At 52.3% G+C, this 23,889-nt stretch overlaps 1 protein-coding gene across 1 annotated transcript in view; it reads left to right on the top strand.

The window, feature by feature from the left end:
• Positions 1–23,889, top strand: part of rad51b (RAD51 paralog B) — an 868,394-nt gene that overhangs the window by 11,245 nt on the left and 833,260 nt on the right. The window contains 6 exon segments of the mRNA XM_072486228.1: positions 789–807; positions 810–901; positions 7,181–7,206; positions 7,208–7,295; positions 19,197–19,333; positions 20,963–21,082. Of these exon segments, the coding sequence (XP_072342329.1) occupies positions 789–807; positions 810–901; positions 7,181–7,206; positions 7,208–7,295; positions 19,197–19,333; positions 20,963–21,082 (482 nt within the window).

Genomic DNA, 23,889 nt, shown 5'->3' with positions numbered 1-23,889 from the left:
TGAGCACATAACCTGGACTGACCTTCCACGTCAGACTGCTGCACTGTCAGAGATGCGATTTCTGGGTGACACATTAAACCAAGGCTGCATCTGCCCTCGCGGATGGACTGAAATGATCCTATAGAGTTATTTGGAGAAGAGCAATAACATTTTCCCCAGTATTGTGGCGGATATTTATTCCCTCAACCACATCGTTAAGACCAGATTGTTTAGTCATTTCACTTTCCTATGTGTGGAACCTCCACTGTGCATGTATGTACGGCCATGTTTCCTACATTATAACGGTGGCAATATTCTCTGTAATTTAGTTTGACTGCAAGCCAATGTCTTCAAGTGTGCTACCCCTTTAAATCTTTTTGTGCTGCCACACACATGGTGTAATTTAAAGATTTAAAGATAAAAATGTGCACAGCTTTCGGGTTGCTATGCGGCCAGCTTAGTGGGTGCATTGGTAGTCTACTCTTCAAAAAGTACTTATGTGGCTATAAAATGCTTTGGGTTGTTCTGAGGTTGTGAAAGGATGATAAAAATGTGAATCTTTCCTCATTTCAAACCAATCAGCCGAATGCCATCTGTCCAGATTCTAGGCTTTCCTCTTTGGCCATCTCCTTTAGCTTTCTCTGAGCTTCTTGTTCAGTGTTTAGTTGATTTATTTTGGAAATGTGGCTTTATTAAAGGCACAATTTGGTATTTACAATTTATGGTTGCCTCTGTCCCAATTTCTTACCCACCCTGTCACGTACAAATTTTTAATCACTTGGTTTTGAGACTGTCTTTGATTTTAACAGGACTTTCTATCCCTTTCTCCCTGGAGTTAATGAGGTTCACGGGTCAGAGTATCCAGAAGGTTTCCGCACTAGCAAAAACTGTCAGCAGGGCTTGTGCTCCTAAAATGGTCACTGTAAGTGAAGTCTATTAATTCATTGTGCGAGTTGTTTGGTATTGGCTTCTAATTTTGAAATTTGTTCCTTGATTTTGCTCCCCTCTGCCCTCCTTTTCTCTGCTGACCACATTGTTCCTCAGTTTTTGAGAATGGAAATCTTCACATGAGACCGATTGCTCTTTGATCCGATACATAAAGGCACTGTTGGAGAATATATGCTGTGCGACAGAACCATACAGCACAGAAGCAGCCCATTCGATCCATTGTACTGTGTAGGCTCTTCCCACATCTCTGCGATCACTGCTGTTTTTAAAATATATAGTTTTGTCCCTCTATAGTATCCTAATTTTCTTTCACCGTCTCTTTTCAGTATGATTGAGATGAGAATTGTGGGCATAAACTTGCTCATTATTCCAACTTCTGCCTGAACAACTCAGTTTGCTAAAGAAGTCACTCACTTGCTGTGTTGGTCCCTGGACTCAACCACTAATTCTAACAGGAACTGAAAAGTGTAACATCAACCTAAAGATGAGTAATGATGATCTTTGTGTCGAAAAAGCCTTTCAAGTCAAAGGTGTTCTTTTACGACATTGGGCGGAATTTAATGGAAAAGTTTCGTAAAGTATAATTTCAGGTGGGTTTGGCTGGGAATTTCCCCTGGCTCTGTTGGTGAGGCTCCCACTGTTATCTCACCACACTTCGGACGTGATTCTCCCGCTTCGTTATGCTCTCGCTCAAGCGAGATGGCTCCAGGGTGGGAGCCGCTGCTGTTTGTCAGTCTTAACACCCTCTCCCAATTCCTTCCAGATATTGAATGTTATGGCAGGGATGTTGGACGCAGAAGTTGCTCTAGTGGTGCTGGAGCTACACGATGCGGACAGACGCCGGAGATGGCGACAGCAGCGTCAGCAGATGCTTGAGGCAGCGGCCCATGTGCTGGACCCGCTCACACCCTGAGGACCCGGCCGCCCATCAAGCCAGGGAGGGACCCAGAGGGGGAGTCCTGTGATGGCCCAGGGTGTACAGGCGTCGATGGTCATTTGAATAGACTAGGCTGCTGCGCGAGCTGCAGCAGGCTCCGTCTCAACAAGGAGACGGTGCGACACCTGTGCCATGTTCTTGCGGACTTGGCAGCTGTGGAGGGGGAAGACGCCCACTCCTGGTGGCCGTCAAGATAACTGCAGCCCTAAACGTTTACCCCTCGGGATAATGCCTGGGCTCGAGTGGGGATCTGTGTCGTATCTCACAGGCCATAGCCCACAGGTGCATCCGACAGGTCACGAATGCCCTGTATGCCCGGGCGGAAGACTACATCATCTTTGACATGGACCAAGCCCAACAAGATGCCTGGGCAGCAGGATTCTCCGCCATTGCTGGGATGCCACAGCTCCAGGGGATCATAGATACCATGCATGCGCCCTGTGCTCACCGGGCCATCTGATAAGGGGTATCCTCTGAGGACCTGGCTAATGACACCATTATGGAGGCTGGAGACCTAAGTGGAGACCTGGTACAACGAGGCCCATGTGTCCACTCGGGCTGTAATTGAGCGATGCAACGGACTGCTCATGATGCGCTTCCGATGCCCCGACCGCTCCACTGGTGACTCCAATACACCATCCGGAGGGTCGCCCACTCTGTTGTGGTCTGCTGTATTGTCCACAACTTTGCACAGCAGCAGGGAGACATGCTGGAGGTTGGTGCTGAGGAACATGTAGCCACCTCCAAGGAGGACAAGGATGATGAGGTGCTGGACCAGCAGGGGCTGGGGCCGAGGCCATGGAGGAACCTGAGGCTGTAGGACAGGCGGCAGCGGTGAGGGTCCTGCAAGCCCAGAGGGCCAGGAGACCCTCATACTCGCAACGATTCACTTAGGATGTGGTCTGGTCCGTCCTCGCTACCTTGGGCTACCAGGGTCTGTGTCACATAACGCCAGGGTGCTGGGACTGTGTCCGCCCAATCAACAGGTCACTGTCAAGGAAAGGGGGGAGGGTTGATGATAACCCGTAGACAGCTGAGTGGCAGTGCTCCTCGGTCTACGCCATAGTCTGACCCCTGCCTGTCTGCTGAGTGCTTGCTCACCCATCAGCTGCACACGTTGACGCATTGTGGAAGAAAGTGACCGAGACATCCTACTGGTTGTGCATAAGGGTGGTTTAATGTTCCATACAAGTCCCCACTATCCCGATGTGCCGCACCCCACCCTCCACACCCCCTCACCCCCTACCTCACGGTCGAGACCCTCAGCCATGGCATTAACTGACTGTACGATGCCTTGGACACCTTCACTAATGGTGTCGACCTGGCAGTGCCGGGTGCCAGGGGGAGAGCCAGGGTGTCACCCAGCCCTGTTCCTGACCTCCCAGGGCCTCCAATGGCTTGGGAGAATCACCCCGGGTGCCATTCCGCCTGGTCCACTCCACCTGGTCCACACACATGGATCAGTACTAAACAGCGGACAGCTGGGGCTCACACTGTGGAGGCCAGGAGCTGGTGAAATCTGGCGTCAGCACGGTTAAGTGGGTTCTTACACCCACTTAGCCGATTGAGACTGCGTTAGATTTCGCGAGGCATCGCCCATTGGGAAGCCAGGGTGGGAGGCCTCTCCTGCATCTACCGGTCGCGTCCTGTCCGATTCCAGCAGGACGCAGCTAGTAGATCATGCCCAATTAACTCTCTTCTTTTCAAGATACCCTTGATGGGGTAGCACTGCTGATAATTTTGTCATTGGTTCTTGGAATGTGGCGTAGTGGTATTGTCACCACAGCAGATGGTTGAATTTGAATTCAACAAACATCTGGAATTATAGGTCTAATGATGACAATGAGGCCATTGTCGATTGTTCTAAAAACCCCTCTGGTTCATATCATGTCCTTTAGGAAAGGAAATCTGCCTCCTTGCCTGGTTGGCTTACATGTGATTCTTAGCTATTTTCTTAGCCGAGCCAGTCACTCAGTTCTGCGTGGGTCTCACCCCCATAACCCAAAGATGTGCAGGGTAGGTGGATTGGCCACGCTAAATTGCCCCTTAATTGAAAAAAAAATGAATTGGGTACTCTAAACTTATTTTAAAAAAGGATGGAAAGAGAGGTGCAGGGTTTGTATTCCAGAACTAGTGGCCTAAACAACAGAAGGGCAATTAAATGATGGAGCAAATAAAATTGGGGATGCACAAGCGGCCAGAATTAGAGTAGTGTAGATATCTTGGAGAATCGTGGATCTGAGGAGATCACACAGATAGGGAGGGGTGAGCCCTTGGAGGACCGGAAAACAAGGATGGAATATTAAAATTTCTTTAAAAAATTTTTTTTAAAATTTGCAGTACTCAATTTTTTGTTTCAATTAAGGGGCAATTTAGCGTGGCCAATCCGCCTACCCTGCACATCTTTGGGTTGTGAGGGTGAGACCCACGCAGACACGGGGAGAATGTGCAAACTCCACACGGACAGTGACCCAGAGCTGGGATCGAACCTGGGACCTCGGCGCTGTGAGGCAGCAGGGCTAATCCACTGCACCACCGTGCCGCCCTGGGGAATTTTAAAATTTCACAGTAAGTCAATTTAGATCAATAAAGGACACGAGAGCTTTCGAAACTTGGGGATTCAGGTAGCTAGGAGCTGGGGGGCACTGCACAAGCTTAATTGACACAGCTGGTGAACAGATGGAGGAGGACTACAGTCGGTTAAAATGGTGGTCCTCCGAGGTTTCTTTTTGTATTCCAATGCCTCGCAATTGTGATTAATAAGGCCTTATTTAAGAGGGTAAGTCGGAGCATTATGGGATTTGTGTGGGCGAGTAAGACCCCGAGGGTAAGAGGGGGTTCCTGGAGCGTAGCAGGGATAGAGGAGGGCTGGCGCTGCCGAATTTGGGTGGTTACTATTGGGCAGCCAACGTGGCAATGATCCGTAAATGGGTGATGGAGGGAGAGGGGGCACCGTGGAAGAGGCTGGAGATGGCATCCTGCAAAGGAACGAGCCTGGGGGCGCTGGTGACGGCACCGCTACCGCTCTCGCCGACAAGGTACACCACGAGTCGGGTGGTGGCGGGCAACGCTAAAGATCTGGGGCACAGGGGTGCGACGGGAGCCTCGGTGTGGTCCTCGATCAGAGATAACCATCGGTTTTGTCCCAGGAAGGATGGACGGGGGGGTTTCAGAGCTGGCATCGGGCAGGGATCAGAAGAATGGGGGACCTGTTCATCGATGGGCCGTTTGCGAGCTTAGGGGCGCTGGAGGAGAAATTTGGCTACCCCCGGGAAACGCTTTCAGATACATGCAAGTGAGGGCGTTTGTGAGGCGACAGGTGAGGGAATGTCCGCTACTCCCGGCACAGGGGATTCAAGACAGGGTGATCTCGGGCGTATGGGTCGGGGAGGGCAAGGTGTCGGCGATATACCAGGAGGATGAAAGAAGAGGGGGAGGCTTTGGTAGAGGAGCTGAAGGGTAAATGGGAGGAGGAGTTGGGGGAGGAGATTGAGGAGGGGCTATGGGCTGATGCCCTAAGTAGGGTTAATTCCTCTTCCTCCTGTGCCAGGCTTAGCCTGATACAATTTAAGGTGGTTCATAGAGCGCATATGACAGGGGCGAGGCTGAGTAGGTTCTTTGGGGTGGAGGACAGATGTGGGAGGTGCTCAGGAAGTCCCGGCGAACCATGTCCATATGTTTTGGTCATGCCCGGCACTGGAGAGGTTCTGGAGAGGAGTGGCGGGAGTAATATCTAAGGTGGTGAAAGTCCGGGTCAAGCCAAGCTGGGGGCCAGCAATATTTGGAGTAGTGGACGAGCGGGAGGGCAGGAGGCGAAAGAGGCCGGCATTCTGGCCTTTGCGTCCCTAGTAGCCCGGCGAAGGATCTTGCTAATGTGGAAGGAGGCGAAGCCCCAGTGTGGAGGCCTGGATAAACGATATGGCTGGGTTTATCAAGTTGGAGAGGATAAAGTTTGCCTTGAGAGGGTCTGTGCAGGGGTTCTACAGGCGGTGGCAACCGTTCCTAGACCATCTCGCGGAGCGTTGGATGAGGGTCGGACAGCAGCAGCTGCAACCGGGGGGGGGGAGGGGAGGAGGTGGGCGGGGGAGATCGTTCGTGTGGGGTGGGGGGGGGAGGGAGGGAGGGAGAAGGGGGAGAGGAGGAGGGAGGGAGGGGGAAGGGGGGAGAGGAGGGAGGGAGGGGGAAGGGGGGAGAGGAGGGAGGGGGAAGGGGGGGAGAGGAGGGGAGGAAGGGGGGGAGAGGAGGGAGGGAAGGGGGGGGAGAGGAGGGAGGGAAGGGGGAGAGAGGAGGGAGGGAAGGGGGGGGAGAGGAGGGAGGGAAGGGGGGGGGAGAGGAGGGAGGAAGGGGGGGAGAGGAGGGAGGGGGAAGGGGGGGGAGAGGAGGGAGGGGGAAGGGGGGGGAGAGGAGGGAGGAAGGGGGGGGAGAGGAGGGAGGGGGGAAGGGGGGGAGAGGAGGGAGGGAGGGGGAAGGGGGGAGAGGGGGAAGGGGGGGGAGAGGAGGGAGGGAGGGGGGAAGGGGGGGGTTTTCTCTGAGGGGCATTTGAGCAAGAAAGTTCATGAATGATCCGGAAACTGACATGTACGGGAAGAATCCTATGTACAAAGTTATGTATCGTATTGACTGGCCATGTTCATGTCTTGCCACACGAGCTCTATTTCTTTTCTTTGTTACGGGAGGGTTTTCTTTTTGTTTATATGGTTGAAAATATTGTTTAAAAATTCTTAATAAAAACATTTTTTAAAAAAAGGACACGAGAGTGAATGAATGAAATGGAAATGAAATGAAAATCGCTTATTGTCACAAGTAGGCTTCAATTGAAGTTACTGTGAAAAGCCCCTAGTCGCCACATTCCGGCGCCTGTTCGGGGAGGCTGTTACGGGAATCGAACCGTGCTGCTGGCCTGCCTCGGTCTGCTTTCAAAGCCAGCGATTTAGCCCTGTGCTAAATAGCCCCAGTGCCTTAGTTTTGATAGAGGCTCCACTGTCTGGATTTCTGTATGGACAGCGCATAGCGTGAGGACAATGGGACCGAGAGAACCATATCTTGATAGGAGGTGACATTTTCAGGAGATAGGAGAAAATTGAGACAACAAAATAAATAACTGAATTAAATTATCAATTTGCTGCCCAGATCCTAAAATCGATAGATGGCATATCTGTTATAGAATCTACCTGGTTATCTGAAAATTGCCACTTGTTTTCCCAGCAGCCTGTTTTAAATCTGATCCTGTTTCTTGTTATAACTCATCGACCGATAACATTTGAAGTTATTGGTGTGCTGCTCTTTTATTCAAACATTTGTTTTTGTTATTATTAGGGACTTGAAATGAAAGCCCAAGAGGTTCCCAACACTCACTGCTTTCTTCCCCACATCTCTGACTGAACTCGATGAGGTCCTTCACGGTGGACTAGCCTGTGGAACCCTGACTGAGGTATGGCTCAAGAAATCTCCTAATCCACTCTTGATCCTGTCAACTCCTGACCTCCTTTTAATACCGAATGATTTCACAGCACAACATGTGTTGAATTTGAATAATTCAGAGTTACGTTTGATTGCTCTCGATGTTTACCCTGCCTATGCGTTAGACAAATGCAATGCTATGCAGAACTGCTTATTGACTGAGCAGCAAAACGTTTCCCTCGATGTAGATGAAGTCAAAAACAGAATTAGGTTGACCCCTGGTTTCAACTACACACATGTACTTGTTTCACCCACCGGCCTCACGGACACCAATCATCATCCTCCCAGTGTTGGAGCTTTGTTCAGGAACTGCGACACAGCTTAGATGAACTCACTAAGTTTTCTGGCCATCTTTTAATGACCTGTTATCGCCCACCTGTCTTGCTACCGGGTTGTGTTGATCTGATCAGTAAGGTGGACAATAACCTTTGTTGCTCCAAATAATAATAATAATCTTTATTATTGTCACAAGTAGGCTTACATTAACACTGCAATGAAGTTACTGTGAAAATCCTCTAGTCGCCACATTCCAACACCTGCTTGGGTACCCTGAGGGAGAATTCAGAAAGTCCAGATTACCTAACAGCACGTCTTTCGGGACTTGTGGAGGAAATCGGAGCACCCGGAGGAAACCCACGCAGACACTGTAGAATTGACAGTGACCCAAGTGGGAATCAAACCCATTGGGCATTCTGTAGTTTGGGAGATTAGGGCAGGTCTCAATCCTTCCTTGCTATGTCAAATGCCTCATCCATATTCATGAAGTTGGAGTTAGAGTATGATAGGCGTGAATCGCATCTAACGGTTGACTCGAAGTGGGTCCACAGATGTGCTGTCTTCAAGGAAGCTTGTATTTCAGAAGACAATTTAATATTGATTTCCCTGTGTAGCAAATTGTCAATCTCTGCAGTGTCTTTGGGTAGTTATGGAGAAGAGACTGGGGACAATTAGAGAAACTTTAACATGATGGAGGATGACAGGAATATTTAATGCTGAGCGCAACATTCCCAACAAAGCACGGTAGCATTGTGGATAGCACAATTGCTTCACAGCTCCAGGGTCCCAGGTTCGATTCCGGCTTGGGTTACTGTCTGTGCGGAGTCTGGACATCCTCCCCGTGTGTGCGTGGGTTTCCTCCGGGTGCTCCGGTTTTCCTCCCACAGTCCAAAGATGTGCAGGTTAGGTGGATTGGCCATGATAAATTGCCCTTAGTGTCCAAAATTTGGGTGGGGTTACTGGGTTATGGGGATAGGGTGGAGGTGACCTTGGGTAGGGTGCTCTTTCCAAGAGCCGGTGCAGACTGAATGGGCCGAATGGCCCCTCTGCACTGTAAATTCTATGAACAAACCTCAGTTGTGCTGGAAGCAGCAATCCTGCTTTGTCTCTTGAATTGCTGACAAAGTGAAAATTCTAGATTGAGAGAACAAAGTTATTTAATTCAGCACTGAAATCAGAATTGCGGGGATTTAGCATGCAGATTTTCCACATAACCTGCATTATTTTTGAACTGTGATTAGCAGAAGAGAAATATGGCCATGGAGATTTTGATGACCATATGTAGCAGTGTGCCTCAACATGTTGGTCGCAATCTATCTGAAAACAACAAGCAATACAAAAGATGAGGGGTGGGATTCTCCGTTGGCCAATGGCAAAATCGCGGCAGGTGGCGATTTTGCCGCCAAATCGCGATTCTCCGTCGCTTCGAAAATGGCGTCAATGTGTTTCACTCCGCATGAGACACCGTTTGCATATCATTAGTGGGCCTGACACTGGATTCTCCGGGGCCTCTGCGATTCTCCACCTATGATGGGCTGAGTTCCCGACGGCGTGGGTTCACTTGTGCTTTTAAAAATTGTGCAACCGTCGTGGTTCCCGCAGAGGGAGAGAGAGAGGAGTAGGACACAGAGAGGAGCGACAGCGGGCTGCCGGCCCGTGTTGGGTCCTGACAGGGTCGGGGGAGGGAAGGGGGGAACGGGGGGGGGAAACAGAGCGAGTGGCCAGGGTGTGCCCCCCCCCCCCCTCCCCCCCCCCCATGGTACTGGGGCAGGTTTACCAGGCATGGCCCACCATTGCGGTGGCCATCTTGCTGTGCACCTGACGAATGTGATATAAAATAGTTACTTTAGAGATATTAGTTACTGTAATGTAGAGATAGGCCAGTCTCATTCTGGTGAGTTCACAGACAAAGGATTTCAGACCGCATGGCAAAGCAAGGAGGAGGTGTGTCCACCAAAGGAGGAGAAAAGGATGCTGGGTAATAAGGGGGCCAGAGGAAGGGATGAGAAGTGAGCCAATCAGAATGTATGACCAGGTCAGGAGGGGTATAGGATGACATATGGGAATCGTGTATGTGAAACATGATACCATTTGAATTGATTTGCAGAATCCCTTTGTCTCGTTGTTCATTCGCTTTCCGGGGTGTAGGAGACTGGATGTGTCCTATGCCTCTGTGAAATGAATCAGGCTTGCAAGCCAAATAAAATAACTAATGCTGTACCTGCAAATCCATCTCGACTTTTAATGAGGCCAGACTGACGGGTAAAGAAATTTGTATTTTGTCACACCCATTGATCACCCAGCTTGGCTCTTAGTTCTGCACAATGACACTGGTTGTATGGGTGCCCCCCAGCTACCCACTGGCTGCCACCCACTGGCGGCCCACTCAAGGCAACATCCACAGTAGCCTCTGGTGAAGGCAGTGTCAGCCAACATACCCCTGTGGGACGTTGCCGGGCACCGATGCGGCCAGGGGCGGGGGGGGGGTGGGCGGAAGAGTGAGATGCGGGGGCGGATCCCGCAGTGCCAGTCGGGGCCACTGTTTAGCCCGGTGAGTAGGCAACACACTAACAACATGTCGACCTTTCACCCCCTGCAGACAATGGATATTGGAATACACCCAGCAATGGTGGCCTTTCTGCTAGTCGCTGCAGCCCCTGGGGGACACCCTGAGGCTGTACGAGCGGGAGCTCCCCGAGGAGGAGGAGGAGGAGGCTGCAGCAGAGGGCAGGCGGCAGCCGCCCAGGTTGGAAGGCTGGCTGGCAACAGGCCGTGGAGGAGCAGCTACCAAGGAGGTGCCGCATGAGGCCTCAGACTGGCCAAGGGCACGGAAACCTCATCCCAACCATCCACCCCCCACCTGCAACCCACTCCATGATACTTACCTGTCTGCACTACGGGGTGGGGGTCCTGGGTTGGCAGTAGCCGGGCCTGGTCCATGGGGTGGAGGATGATGACAACTGCCCACAGACTTCTGGCCATAGTAGCACCATCACCTGGGTGATCCCTGCATGCGAGCTGGACATTCCATCACGTGGTGCCATTGAATCCCTGGTGGGGGTCGGGACGGTCAGGGCGGAGGGGGATGGGAGCATGGGCCACCCCACAGAGTTCAAACCCCCCCCCCCCCACCCCGGAGCACCGAGGCAGGTTGCAACAGTGGTAATAGGTGTTTATTGTGAACAAATATATACAGGTTTGTGCCCTAGCCTCTATAACTAAACTGTGCCCTGCACCTGTGCCAACTTAACTGGTGGTCTACTTTTCTGGCCTTACGGGCCCTAATGCTATGCCTAGGTGGTTCCCTAGACAGTACAGCAGAAATGGAGGCGGCCTGTTGTGATTCCTGCCCTGCGACCTGGGTCCCTGTTGGCGGGCCTCTTCTGGGCGACAGGGCCTGAATGGGCCCATCTGCTCGGGTGTCACCGGTGCTACCCACAAGATGCGCAGGGGACAGGAGTTGGGGGGGGGGGGGGCAAGGGGTTGGTGGGGAGAGTCCGAGGTTCTGTGGTGTTCTGGCACCCCCCCTACGGGCATTACCAGCAGCGGCCCCATCACCAGCTCCTCCCTCGGGGTACCCGGGCTACTCTGGGACAGAGGTGCGAGGGGAACTATCCCCTGAGGCTCCCCGATACCTTGCACTGCAGGCCCTGGAGGTCAGCTGTGGTCTCGACCAGCGTCTGCACGCTTGCGGTCATGGAACACAGAGAGTGGACCATCTCCCCCTGGGACTGCCCCACAGTCCTGAGTCTCGGGGGAGGGCTGGTGTCCAAAACTGCTCATCTGACAGGGGGAGGGGCTTTGGCATGGGGGTGTGTGGGTGGGGGTGAGGGGTGGGGGGGGGTTTTGTTGACACACGTGCCATGGGGAACCGCAACTCAGCAGGTCTCACTTCCTCACCTGTGGCCAAACTCCACCTCGGCGACCTCCCTTTCCTCTGGGTCGCCGGCCATGTCCAGGGCCCTCTGCTCTGCCATGGTGAGTGGTCACCAGTCTGGTGGTCCCCCCTCCTGTCTTCTCCCGCTCCCGGCGGTTGTATGCGGCCTTTTGAAGTGGGGCGGTGGGGAAGGCAACAGTGTTAAACAATCCACGCATGCAGCCCAGGGGCTGGGTTGCTGGTGGCCTCAGTGGCCAGGGCACCTGGCCTTGGCGGCTGGAATGGGCGCTGGCATGTGGGGCAAGGTGGGGGTTCGGCCGTCCTCTTGTGGGGGGGGGGGGGGGATTAGTGCCAGGGCACAGTGCTGCCTCCTCACCTTGGCCACCCTGAAGAGGTCGTGCAGTTATCTCCAGCACTGCTGGCTGGTCCGGACAATGTTGCCCACGGCGCTGACTGTCTCTGCCATCTGTGACCAGGCACGGCGGTGGTTGGCAGCCTTCTTCCCAGGCCGGGGCACCGGATCAACCGCCTCTCATCCATGTCGTCCAAGAGGGCTCTCGGGCTCTGCGTGCATGAACCTCGGTGCCGCTCTCCTTACAGCCATCTTGTTGGCTGGGATGGTGTGTGTGGGGGGAGAATTGTTTATATGCGGCTGCAGCTTGTCAGCCTCCTCGTGTCAATCAAGGACCTGGTGAATCTCGCACCGTTTCCCATTCCAATTGATTGTGTTCCACATGGCGCTGGTGTCTCTGATTTTGAGGTTATGTGGGAGGAAGTGTCTCGTTTTACAATTTAAAAAATCGGCGAAGGCCCCAGCACCGATCCTCAACCAGTGAGGGGGAGCAGCAGCGCCAAATAAAACACATGGCCTTCACAAAATAAATGGCCGGAGAGTGGGCCATGCATGCGGACAGCAACGACTGCAGCGGTCACGCGGTACGACATGGGCGGCTGGGCCGCGCACGGACCCGACATGCCAGATAGTGCCCCCCCGGGCCACCCCTCCCTCCAGTTCCCCCAGCTCTCGCCGAAGCTCTGGCACCTCGGATGTGGTGAGGATGTTTCCCTTGGCGGATGGGTGTCTAGAACTTATGGGTCATAGACTCAGAGTAAAAATATCAGCCATTTAGGACTGCGATGAGAAATATTTTCGCTCACAATGTTCTTTCTAAAAAAAAAAATATGTTTATTAAGAATTTTTAAACAAAATTTTCAACCGTACAAACCACCGCCCCCCCCCCCCCCCCCCCCCCCCCCCGTAACGAAGAGAAAAGAAAACTCGCATAGCAAGACATAAACATGGCAAATCAATATGATACAGACATTTGTACATTGGATTCCTCCATACATATCAGTTTTCTGGATCATTTATGTATTTTCTTGCTCAGGTGCCCCCCGAAAACCCCCCCCTTCACCCCCCCACCCCCAAAAAGAGGTGTCCGTGGTCCCGTCCCCCCCCGCCCCCGGGGTTGCTGCTGTCGACCAAACTCCATCTAACGCTCCGCGAGATAGTCTAGGAACGGTTGCCACCGCCTGGAGAACCCCTGCACCGACCCTCTCAGGGCAAACTTTATCCTCTCCAACTTGATAAACCCTGCCATGTCATTTATCCAGGCTTCCACACTGGGGGGGCTTCGCATCTTTCCACACTAACAAGATCCTTCGCCGGGGCTACCAGGGACGCAAAGGCCAGAATGCCGGCCTTCTTTCGCCTCCTGCACTCCCGGCTGGTCCGCTACTCCAAATAGTGCTAGCCCCCAACTTGGCTTGACCTGGGACTTTCACCACCTTAGATATAGTTCTTGCAACCTCCTCTCCAGAACCTGTCCAGTGCCGGACACGACCAAAAACACATGGGCATGGTTCGCCGGGCTTCCTGAGCACCTACCGCATCTGTTCTCCACCCCAAAGAACCTGCTCAGCCTTGCCCCCGTCATATGCGCTCTGTGAACATCCTTAAATAGTATCAGGCTAAGCCAGGCACACGAGGAAGAGGAATTAACCCTACTTAGGGCATCAGCCCACAGACTCTCCTTCCCCAGCTCCTCTTCCCATTTACCCTTCAGCTCCTCTATCAAAGCCTCCCCCTCTTCTTTCATCTCCTGGTATATCGCCGACACCTTGCCCTCTCCGACCCATACGCCCGAAATCACCCTGTCTTGAATCCCCTGTGCCGGGAGCAGCGGGAATTCCCTCACCTGCCATCTCACAAACGCCCTCACTTGCATGTACCTGAAAGCGTTTCCCGGGGGTAGTCCAAACTTCTCCTCCAGCGCCCCTAAGCTCGCAAACGTCCCATCGATGAACAGGTCCCCCATTCTTCTAATCCCTGCCCGATGCCAGCTCTGAAACCCCCCCGACCATCCTTCCTTGGACAAACCGATGGTTATCTCTGATCGGGGACCACACCGAGGCTCCCATCGCACCCCTGTGCCGTCTCCACTGCCCCCAGATCTTTAGCGTTGCCGCCACCACCGGAATCGTGGTGTACCTTGTCGGCGAGAGCGGCAGCGGGGCCGTCACCAGCGCCCCCAGGCTCGTTTCCTTTGCAGGATGCCATCTCCAACCTCTTCCATGCCGCCCCCTCTCCCTCCATCACCCACTTACGGGTCATCGCCACGTTGGCTGCCCAGTAGTAGCCACCCAGATTCGGCAACGCCAGCCCTCCTCTATCTCTACTACGCTCCAGGAACCCCCTCCTTACCCTCGGGGCCTTACTCGCCCACACAAAACCCATAATGCTCCTGCCTACGCTCTTAAAAAAGGCCTTGGTGATCACAATTGGAAGGCATTGGAATACAAAAAGAAGCCTCGGGAGAACCACCAATTTAATCGACTGTACCCTGCCCGCTAGCGAGAGTGGCAACATGTCCCACCGTTTAAAGTCCTCCATCTGCTCCACCAGCCACGTCAAATTAAGTTTGTGCAGGGCCCCCCAGCTCCTAGCTACCTGGATCCCCAAGTATCGAAAGCTCCTTTCCGCCCTCCTCAACGGTAGGTCGTCTATCCCTCTTCCCTGATCCCCCGGATGCACCACAAAGAGTTCACTCTTCTCTACATCGAGCTTGTAGCCCGAGAAGTCCCCAAACTCCCTTAGGATCTGCATGACCTCCACCATCCCCTCCACTGGGTCCGCCACATACAGCAACAGGTCGTCTGCGTACAGCGACACTCGATGCTCCTCTTCCCCCTCGAACCACCCCCCTCCATTTCCTGGACTCCCTTAATGCCATGGGCAAAGGTTCAATTGCTGATGCAAACAACAGGGGGGACAGGGGGCACCCCTGCCTCGTCCCTCGATACAGCCGGAAGTACTCCGACCTCCGCCGATTCGTAACCACACTCGCCACCGGGGCTCTATATAGGAGTTTAACCCAGCTAATAAACCCTCCCCCAAACTCAAACCTCCGCAACACTTCCCAGAGATACTTCCACTCTACTCGGTCAAAGGCCTTCTCCGCGTCCATAGCTGCCACTATCTCTGCCTCTCCCTCCACCGATGGCATCATAATCACATTTAGGAGCCTCCGCACATTGGTATTTAGCTGCCTGCCCTTTACAAATCCCGTCTTGTCCTAGTAAATCGCCCCCGGGACACAGTCCTCAATCCTCGTAGCCAACACTTTTGCCAGCAACTTAGCATCTACGTTGAGGAGCGAGATCGGCCTGTACGACCCGCATTGCAGTGGGTCCTTATCCCGCTTCAGGATCAAAGAGACCGTCGCCTCCGACATTGTCGGGGGCAGGGTCCCCCCTCCCTTGCCTCATTGAAAGTCCTTACCAGCAACGGGGCTAACAGGTCTACATACTTTCTATAGACCTTCACCGGGAACCCATCCGGTCCCGAGGCCATCCCTGCCTGCATGCTCCCCAGTCCTTTAACCAGCTCCTGGCGCCCCCAAACCAGCCACCTCCTGCACCTCCACCCTCGGGAACCTCAGTTGGTCCAAGAATCGTCGCATCCCCTCTTTTCCCCCTGGGGGCTGCTACCTCTACAGCTCCTCGTAAAAGGCCTTGAATGCCTCATTCACTTTCACCGCACTCTGCACCGTAGTTCCCCTTCCATCCTTGACTCCACCTATTTCCCTCGCTGCCATCCTCTGACGGAGCTGATGTGCCAGCATCTGGCCCGCCTTCTCCCCATACTCATACATCGCCCCCTGTGCCTTCCTCCACTGTGCCTCTGCTTTCCCTGTGGTCAACAGGTCAAACTCCGTCTGGAGACTTCGCCTCTCCCTGTGTAGTCCCTCATCAGGAGCCTCTGCATATCTCCTGTCTACTCTTAAAATCTCCCCCACTAACCTCTCCCTTTCCCTGCCCTCTCTCTTCTCCCTATGAGCCCGATGGAGATTAACTCTCCCCTGACCACCGCCTTCAGCGCCTCCCATACTCCTCCCACCTGCACATCCCCGTTGTCGTTGGCCTCCAGATACCTTTCGATACACCCCCGCACCCTTCCTCGTCTGCCAGCAGTCCCACATCCAACCGCCACAGCGGGCGTTGGTCCCTCTCCTCCCCCAGCTCTAGTTCCACCCAGTGTGGGGTGTGGTCCGAAATGGCTATGGCCGAATACTCCAGTCCCTCCACTTTCGGGATCAATGCCCTGCCCAGAACAAAAAAATCTATCCGGGAGTAGGCTTTGTGTACATGGGTGAAAAAAGAAAATTCTCTGGCCAAAGGCCTGGCAAATCTCCACGGATCTACTCCCCCCCCCCCCCCCCCAATCTGATCCATAAACCCCCTGAGCACCTTGGTCGCAGCTGGCCTCTTTCTGGTCCTAGATCTGGAGCGATCCAGTGCTGGGTCCAACACCGTGTTGGTCCCACCCATTATCAAGCTTCCTACCTCCAAGTCCGGAATACGCCCCAACATCCGTTTCATGAATCCAGCATCGTCCCAATTCGGGGCGTAATACCACCCCCATCCCCTGCAACCTACCGCTCACCATCACGTATCGGCCTCCATTGTCCGCCACTATGTTCTTGGCCTCAAACGACACCCGCTTCCCCACCAGTATTGCCACCCCTCTATTCTTCGCATCCAGCCCCGAATGGAACACCTGTCCTACCCATCCCTTTCTTAACCTGACCTGTTCTGCCACCTTCAGATGTGTCTCCTGAAGCATGACCACGTCTGCCTTCAGTCCCTTTAAGTGCGCGAACACTCGGGCCCTCTTAACCGGCCCATTTAGGCCTCTCACGTTCCACGTGATCAGCCGGATTGGGGGCGGCTCCCAGCCGTCTAGCGATCTCCTATTTTAGGCCAGTCCCGTGCCCGCGTCTCCCGCACCCGCCAGTCCCCCAGACAGGGAACCTCCGCCCCGACCACCTCTTCCATTTTCAGTTCCCCTTCGGTCAATGCAGCAGCAACCCTATTGTCCCCCCCTCCCCTCCCCACCTCCCCGTTAGTTACAAATCTAGCTCTTTTGCTCCCCGCATAATACCTCTGTAAGTCAGCTGACTCCTGCTGACCCCGGCTTCCCCCGCCTTCCCGTTGACACCCCGTGTGGAAATCCCTCCTCCTCCTTGCGCTCCTCCATCCCCCCCCTCCCTAACGCGGGAAAAAGCCCCCGCTTTCCTGAGCCAGCTGTGGCGCAGCTCCTGTTGCGGCCTTATCCCAATTCCCCCATCCCCGAGTCTCACCTCCCTCCAGCACCGACGCCCACATTCCTCACTGTCCCCCCCATCAAAAGCTCTTCCCCCATCCCCATCCATCGTCCACCCGTGAAACATTCTCTACCCATATTTACAATCCTGTATACAGTCAACATCTCCCCCACAACCACAGTCCCTCAGTTCGAGTCCAATTTTTCCGTTTGGATAAAGGTCCAAGCCTCTTCTGGCATTTCAAAATAGTGGTGTCGGTCCTGATACGTGACCCACAGTCGCGCTGGCTGCAGCATTCCGAATCTCACCCTTTTTTTATGCAGCACCGCCTTGGCCCGGTTGAAGCCAGCTCTCCTCTTTGCCACCTCCGCGCTCCAGTCCTGGTAGACTCGGATCACCGCATTCTCCCATCTACTGCTCCGCTCCTTCTTGGCCCATCTCAGGACACTCTCCCTGTCCGCGAAACGATGGAACCTCGCCACTATCGCCCTTGGCGGCTCGCCAGCCTTGGGTTTCCTCGCCAGGACCCGGTGAGCCCCTTCTAGCTCCAGGGGGCTCAGAGAGGCCTCCGCACCCATCAGCAAATGGAGCATCGTGCTCACATACGCCCCGGCATCGGCCCCCTCCACCCCTTCGGGGAGACCCAGAATCCGGGGATTCTTCCTCCGCGACCTGTTCTCCAGGACCTCAAATCTCTCGGCCCACCGCGTGTGCAGCGCCTCGTGCGCCTCCATCTTCACCGCCAGGCCCAAGATCTCGTCCTCGTTCTCGTTAGTTTTGTCCATCACCTCTCGGAGCTCTACCGCCTGGGCCTTCTGGGTCGCCTTCAGCCCCTCGATCGCCAACAGCATTGTCGCCAGCACCTCCTTTTTAAGCTCCTCCACGCAGCGCCTGAGAAACTCCTGCTGGTCCGGCCCCCATGCTGCTCGATCTCCGCCCTCCGCCATCTTGATTCTTCCCCCCCGTTTCTGCCGCTGCTCCAAAGCTTCTTTTTGCGTCGCTCCACTTCTAGTCCCCTCCATACACGACGGAAGGGGGACCTTACTTCACCTTCCCACACGGGATTTGGTCAAAAAATTTCCATTGGGGCTCCTCCGGAGATCCCAAAAGTCCGTTCTAGCGGGAGCTGCCGAAATGTGCGGCTTAGCTCCGCATCGTCGCAACCGGAAGTCCCACAATGTTCTTAATGTTTGGAATTTTCAATCCCAGAGAGGCGTGGGCTCACTGGTAGAGATTGATGGATTTTTGGGTGATCAAGGAATTGAGGTATATGGCCATATTGCTGGAAGATGCATTTAAGGTAAAAGATGAGACGTGATTTTGTAAAATGGTGGCAGACCATGGCTGAGCATCTCGGGTTGTCCTGGCATGTTGTGTTTCTCGGCTACAGCTGCTTTTGCTCCTCTTCCTGAAGCATGCAGCTCCTTATGTGATATCGTGTCAGTGCTGCCCAGTGATATCCCTGCACACCCATCACAGATGAGCCTCTGTGGCAACCATAACCAATTGGTTTTCTTCTCCTTCACAGACACGGGCCATTTAGGGCTAAGTGTAGTATCGACGAGGCAACTGAACCCAGACCTGGAAATCAAACCGAGGACTATTCTGATCTGTACCACTGTTCCAATCAGTATTGACATTACATGAGTTTTTATTTCATTCTGGTGAGGTGGAGAGAAGAGTGTTGCAGAGCACCCAGTTTTGCAAGGCCTTGGTGAACTCTGCCGGTGAACTCTGCCTTTTGTATTCCAACTATATGAATCAATTTGTGGAACAAATTTTGTTTTAAGAGTGTGGCATGTGTTATTCTTTTTAAAAATAAATTTAGAGTACCCAATTAATTTTTTCCAATTAAGGGGCAATTTAGCATGGCCAATCCACCACCCTGCACATCTTTGGGTTGTGGGGGCGAAACCCACGCAAACACGGGGAGAATGTGCAAACTCCACACAGACAGTGACCCAGAACCCGGATCGAACCTGGGACCTCGGCACCGTGAGGCAGCAGTGCTAACCGCTGTGCTGCCCCGTGGCATGTGTTACTTGATAAAGTTGTTGGTCTGGTGTTGGCTCTTGTTCACAGAACAGTTCCCAATAACATACTCTGTTTATAGGTGACTGGACCTTCGGGCTGTGGGAAGACGCAGTTCTGTATGATGCTGAGTGTGTTGGCCACGTTGCCTGTCAGTATGGGTGGCCTGGATGGAGCTGTCATTTACATAGACACTGAGTCTGCCTTTACTGCTGAAAGGTGAGAGAAATAATTACAGTATTTAATACTAGTGTCAGTATGGTAGTCCGTGGTTATAGCACTGGACTACAAATCCCCCAAAATGTGTGTGCAAATCCTGCCATGATGCGTTGGAAAATTAAATTTAAGAAATATAGTATTTTCATAGAATCATAGAATTTACAGTACGGGAGGAGACCATTCGGCTCATCGATTCTGCACCATCCCTTGGAAAGAGCACCCTACTTAACCCCACACCTCCACCCTATCCCCGTATCCCAGTAATCCAGCTTAACTTGTTGGACATTTAAGGGGTAATTTAGGATGGTCAATCCACCTAACCTGCACATCTTTGGACTGTGGGAGGAAACCGGAGCACCCGGAGGAAACCCCACGCAGACATGGGGAGAACGTGCAGACTCGACATAGACAGTCACCCTAGGCTGGAGCTGTGAAGCAGCAGTGCTAACCACCATGTCATCTTGTTTTGTTGGCAAGCACCAGAAAGTGACAACTTGTTCGTGAAATCACAACTGCTTCATTCAATTCCTTTTGAGAGAAGAAAGCCGTTGACCCTTGCCTGGTCTTAGCTAAAAGTGACTCCAGTCCACACCAGGTGGTTGACTCTTGGACCTGCCCGAGCAAATGAACTTGTTGTAATTCATGAACGAGGAATCAGATAGATCTATGCCATCTTATTGGAATGAAGAAAGGCAATTTCAGTCTAAATAACCTCTGCAAGGCTTTCCTCACCAACATTTCCAATTGTTATCAAAGCTGGGAGAACTGGCCCATTGTCACGTCAAGCCTGACTAGTTGTAGCTGAATCTTTATCAGCCGACATCTGTGCCTCCTCCATCACTGCCCTTGGGTATGCCCAGTCAAATCGCCATCAACATTGATTTCAATAAAACCTCCTGTTGATCACTATGTACTAATTTCTTCAACCTGCTAATCAGTACTTCTCCATCACTTGAGGAAGTAAGAGCAGGGAATGTACTCTGCACGAGGAATTTCAATGCCTACCACCAAGTCACTCACCAGCACCGTTCCTGGATAATTCATGAAGGTCACAACTGCTGGAGTGAGTCTGATCCCCTTGTCCAGGCCGCTCGTCTGAACAAACTTGTCTGCTTCTACCAGGGTGTTGAAATCGTGTTCCTTGTTTTGGAACGTGACCCAGAGCCTGGCTGGGAACAGCATTCCAAATTTCACTCCATTCCTGTACAGGCCCGATTTCTCCGAGTTGAACTCGGCCCTGCTCTTTGCCAGGTCTGCCCCAATGCCCTGGTAGATGGATTCCATGTCCTTCCCAGCTTGCCCATCAGTTCCTTTGTCAGGAACATCTTCCATCCATCTCCAGGTTGGGGGGGGAGGGGGGTGCTCGTAGCCTTTCCCTCCACTCCTGCCGTCTCTACGGCCCCTGAAGCTCCCGTTTGCTGGCATGGTGATTCTATCCTTTCCCTTTCTTAATTGTGGGTGAGAAAACACCGAATTCTCAGGCTAATTTCGACTAAAAGTGCTCATTTGGCTCTGTTCTGGAGGAGAGCCACCTGATGTGCGACTGGTCAGCCCATCACCGACACCGGAAGTCTCTTGATGGCACGCAAATTTCTGTATTTTCTAAAGTTTCTTATTGTTGTGTTTTAGGTTGATAGAGATCGCGAGGTGCCGATTTCCTAATTACTTCTGTGCAGACCAGAAATTGATTACAATGACCAACAGAATTCACCTGTATCGTGAACTCACTTGCTTGGATGTACTGAAGAGGTATCTATTGTTTTCTTTTGTTTGACTTTAATTTATTCTCAGTCATCCCCCAACTCTGGAGAACGTGAAAGAGAAAGAAAGACATTGGGGAGGATTCTCCGTAGCCTGACACTGAAATCGGGAATGGTGATCGGGCGGAGAATAGCTCCCGATGCCGAAATCGTGGCGGGCGGCGGTTTGGCGCTGGGTCGCGATGCTCCGCCTCCTCCAAATCGGCATCATCGAGCTGCGCGCAGTCACAACCCCATTGGAGTGTCCTTGGCTGGCCCACCCGCGATGCTCAGCCTCCGATGGGCCTCCGAGTACCCGACGGCGCGAGCCGCTTGTGGTCTCAGTGGTCAGGAGCCTGTCATGCCAGCCTCCCCGAACAGGCGCCGGAATGTGGCAACTAGGGGTTTTTCACAGTAACTTCATTTGAAGCCTACTTGTGACAATAAGCGATTTTCATTTTCATTTTTTTCATTTTGTGCAGGCTGCGGGGAGAGAGAGGGCAGGTGGATAGTGTCCAGTGCCGCCACATTCGGCTGGCATCTGTGCCGCTGGAGGGCGGGCCTCTTCCAAGCCTGGGGAGAGTGGTGGGGGGTGGGCAGGTGGTGGGTTGTGGGGTCGGGGTGGGCGGGTACGCGGTCCAGCATGGCTGGTGCCATCTTGTCCGGGGCGATCGGAGGGTATGTGGAGTTTGTAGGCTTTCGCGCACTGCACCTTGCCAGCCATGCGCATGTGCAGCATGGGACCCGGTGGTTTTCCAACCGTTTTCCACACGTTCTGTTTCACGTGGCGCCGGTGCTAGCCCCTCACCAGTAGCGGTATCAGCGAAGGTTTCACAATGATTTTTCCATTGTGAAACATCATGGGGCCTCCGTTGGCGTCGGCACTTAGCCTCAGCAACGGTGAATCCAGCCCATTGAGTTTGTGCTTCACAATCTCTGGTTGTCCCAAAATTAATTCCATTGATTAAATACTTTTTGAAGTTGGTCCTTTTTCTCTTTCTTTCTGTTCTCCTTTCTTTTCAGCAACAACTTGTAATTATATAGCATCTTTAACATAGTAAAGTGTTACAAGGCACTTCACAGGCGCATTACCAAACAATGTTTGATATGGAACCACATAAGAAAAAAAGGACAGCTGACCAAAGACTAGGTGCAAGAGGTAGATTTTAAGGAACGTGATGGAAGGAGAGAGAGAGAAGTAGACCGAGATGGAGATAAACTGCTATACTTATAATCTGAATCAACTGAGTAACACTACTGTCGAGGCAGCAGTGACATAACAACATAAAGAATAGTCATACAACCCCTTGAGCATGCTCCACCATTCAATAAGATCATGGATGAGCCTTGGCCCTAACTCCTCTCTGTCTCTGATATCCCTGATTTCCTAAGAGCCCAAAAATATATTCACTGTAACCTTGAGCATCCACAGCCCTTTGGTGTAGAAAATTCCAACCTACTGTCATGTGAGAGTACCTTTAAGAAATGGGTGTTTATAAATGGGTGTGTATATAAGTATCTGTAGTGAGAGTACCTTTAAGAAATGGGTGTTTATTACTGCAGTGATGTCAGAGAGTGGGTGGAGCTGGGTTGTCAGCTTTTTACTTTCGCTTTAGGCTGTTTGCTGCAGGGCGTGTTTTAGTTTAATTTCCAGAGCTGGATAGCTGCAGTCACAGCCAGAAGGTGTATTAGAGTATCTCTCTGTAATCTAAAGACTAAATCGATCCTGGTGATTTAAAACTAATAACAGTAGTGACTGTAACCTGATGTGCTTCTGGTAAAAGGTGGTTTAAGTCTTATGGATGTTAAAAGGAAAGCTTAAAGGATAACTTAGTGTTGTATTCTTTGGGGGTTGTATTTGAATTAATGGTTGCTAAGATGGCCACTATGTTTTAAAAAGGTTAACTTGAGTTCATAGAATAAACATTGATTTGCTTTAAAAAATAGTTTTCCATTTCTTCTATACCACACTGTAGAGTGGGCCGTGTGCTCCCCATACCACAATCTACTAAATGTTGTGGGTCAGGTGAACTCCACGATATCCACTTTGGGGTTCTCTAAACCCTGGCCCATAACACTACTTAGTGAAGAGATTTCTTCTCATCTCAGCCCTCAAAGGGCTGACTTCTTACCCTGGCACTGTGCTCACTAGTTCTACATTTTCCAGCCAAGGGTAAACCGTCTCCAAATCTAACTTGACAAGCCTTCTTAGAAGTTTGTACATTTTATGAGATCACCTCGTTTTTCAAAACTCAGCCTTGATTTTGTGAGCATGTCTCTGGACATGAACAAAGAACAAAGAAAAGTACAGCACAGGAACAGGCCCTTCGGCCCTCGAAGCATGTGCCGACCATGCTGCCCGTCTAAACTAAAATCTTCTACACTTCTGGGGTCCGTATCCATCTATTCCCATCCTATTCATGTCTTTGTCAAGATGCCCCTTAAACATCACTATCGTCCCTGCTTCCACCACCTCCTCCGGCAGTGAGTTCCAGGCACCCATTACCCTCTGTGAAAAAAACTTACCTCGTACATCTCCTCTAAATCTTGCCCCTCGCACCTTAAACCTATGCCCCCTAGTAATTGACCCCTCTACCCTGGGGAAAAGCCTCTGACTATCCACTCTCTCTATCGCATAATTTTGTGGACCTCTGTCAGGTCGCCCCTCAACCTCCTTCGTCCCAGTGAGAACAAACCAAGTTTATTCAATCTCTCCTCATAGCTAATGCCCTACATACCAGGCAACATTCTGGTAAATCTCTTCTGCACCCTCGCTAAAGCCTCCACATCCTTCTGGTAGTGTGACGACCAGAATTG

This window comes from Scyliorhinus torazame, chromosome 2 (genome assembly GCF_047496885.1).
Source record: "Scyliorhinus torazame isolate Kashiwa2021f chromosome 2, sScyTor2.1, whole genome shotgun sequence".
Lineage (NCBI taxonomy): Eukaryota > Metazoa > Chordata > Chondrichthyes > Carcharhiniformes > Scyliorhinidae > Scyliorhinus > Scyliorhinus torazame.
Note: the sequence above shows the minus strand (reverse complement) of the source record. Positions and strands in the feature narration are given on the sequence as shown.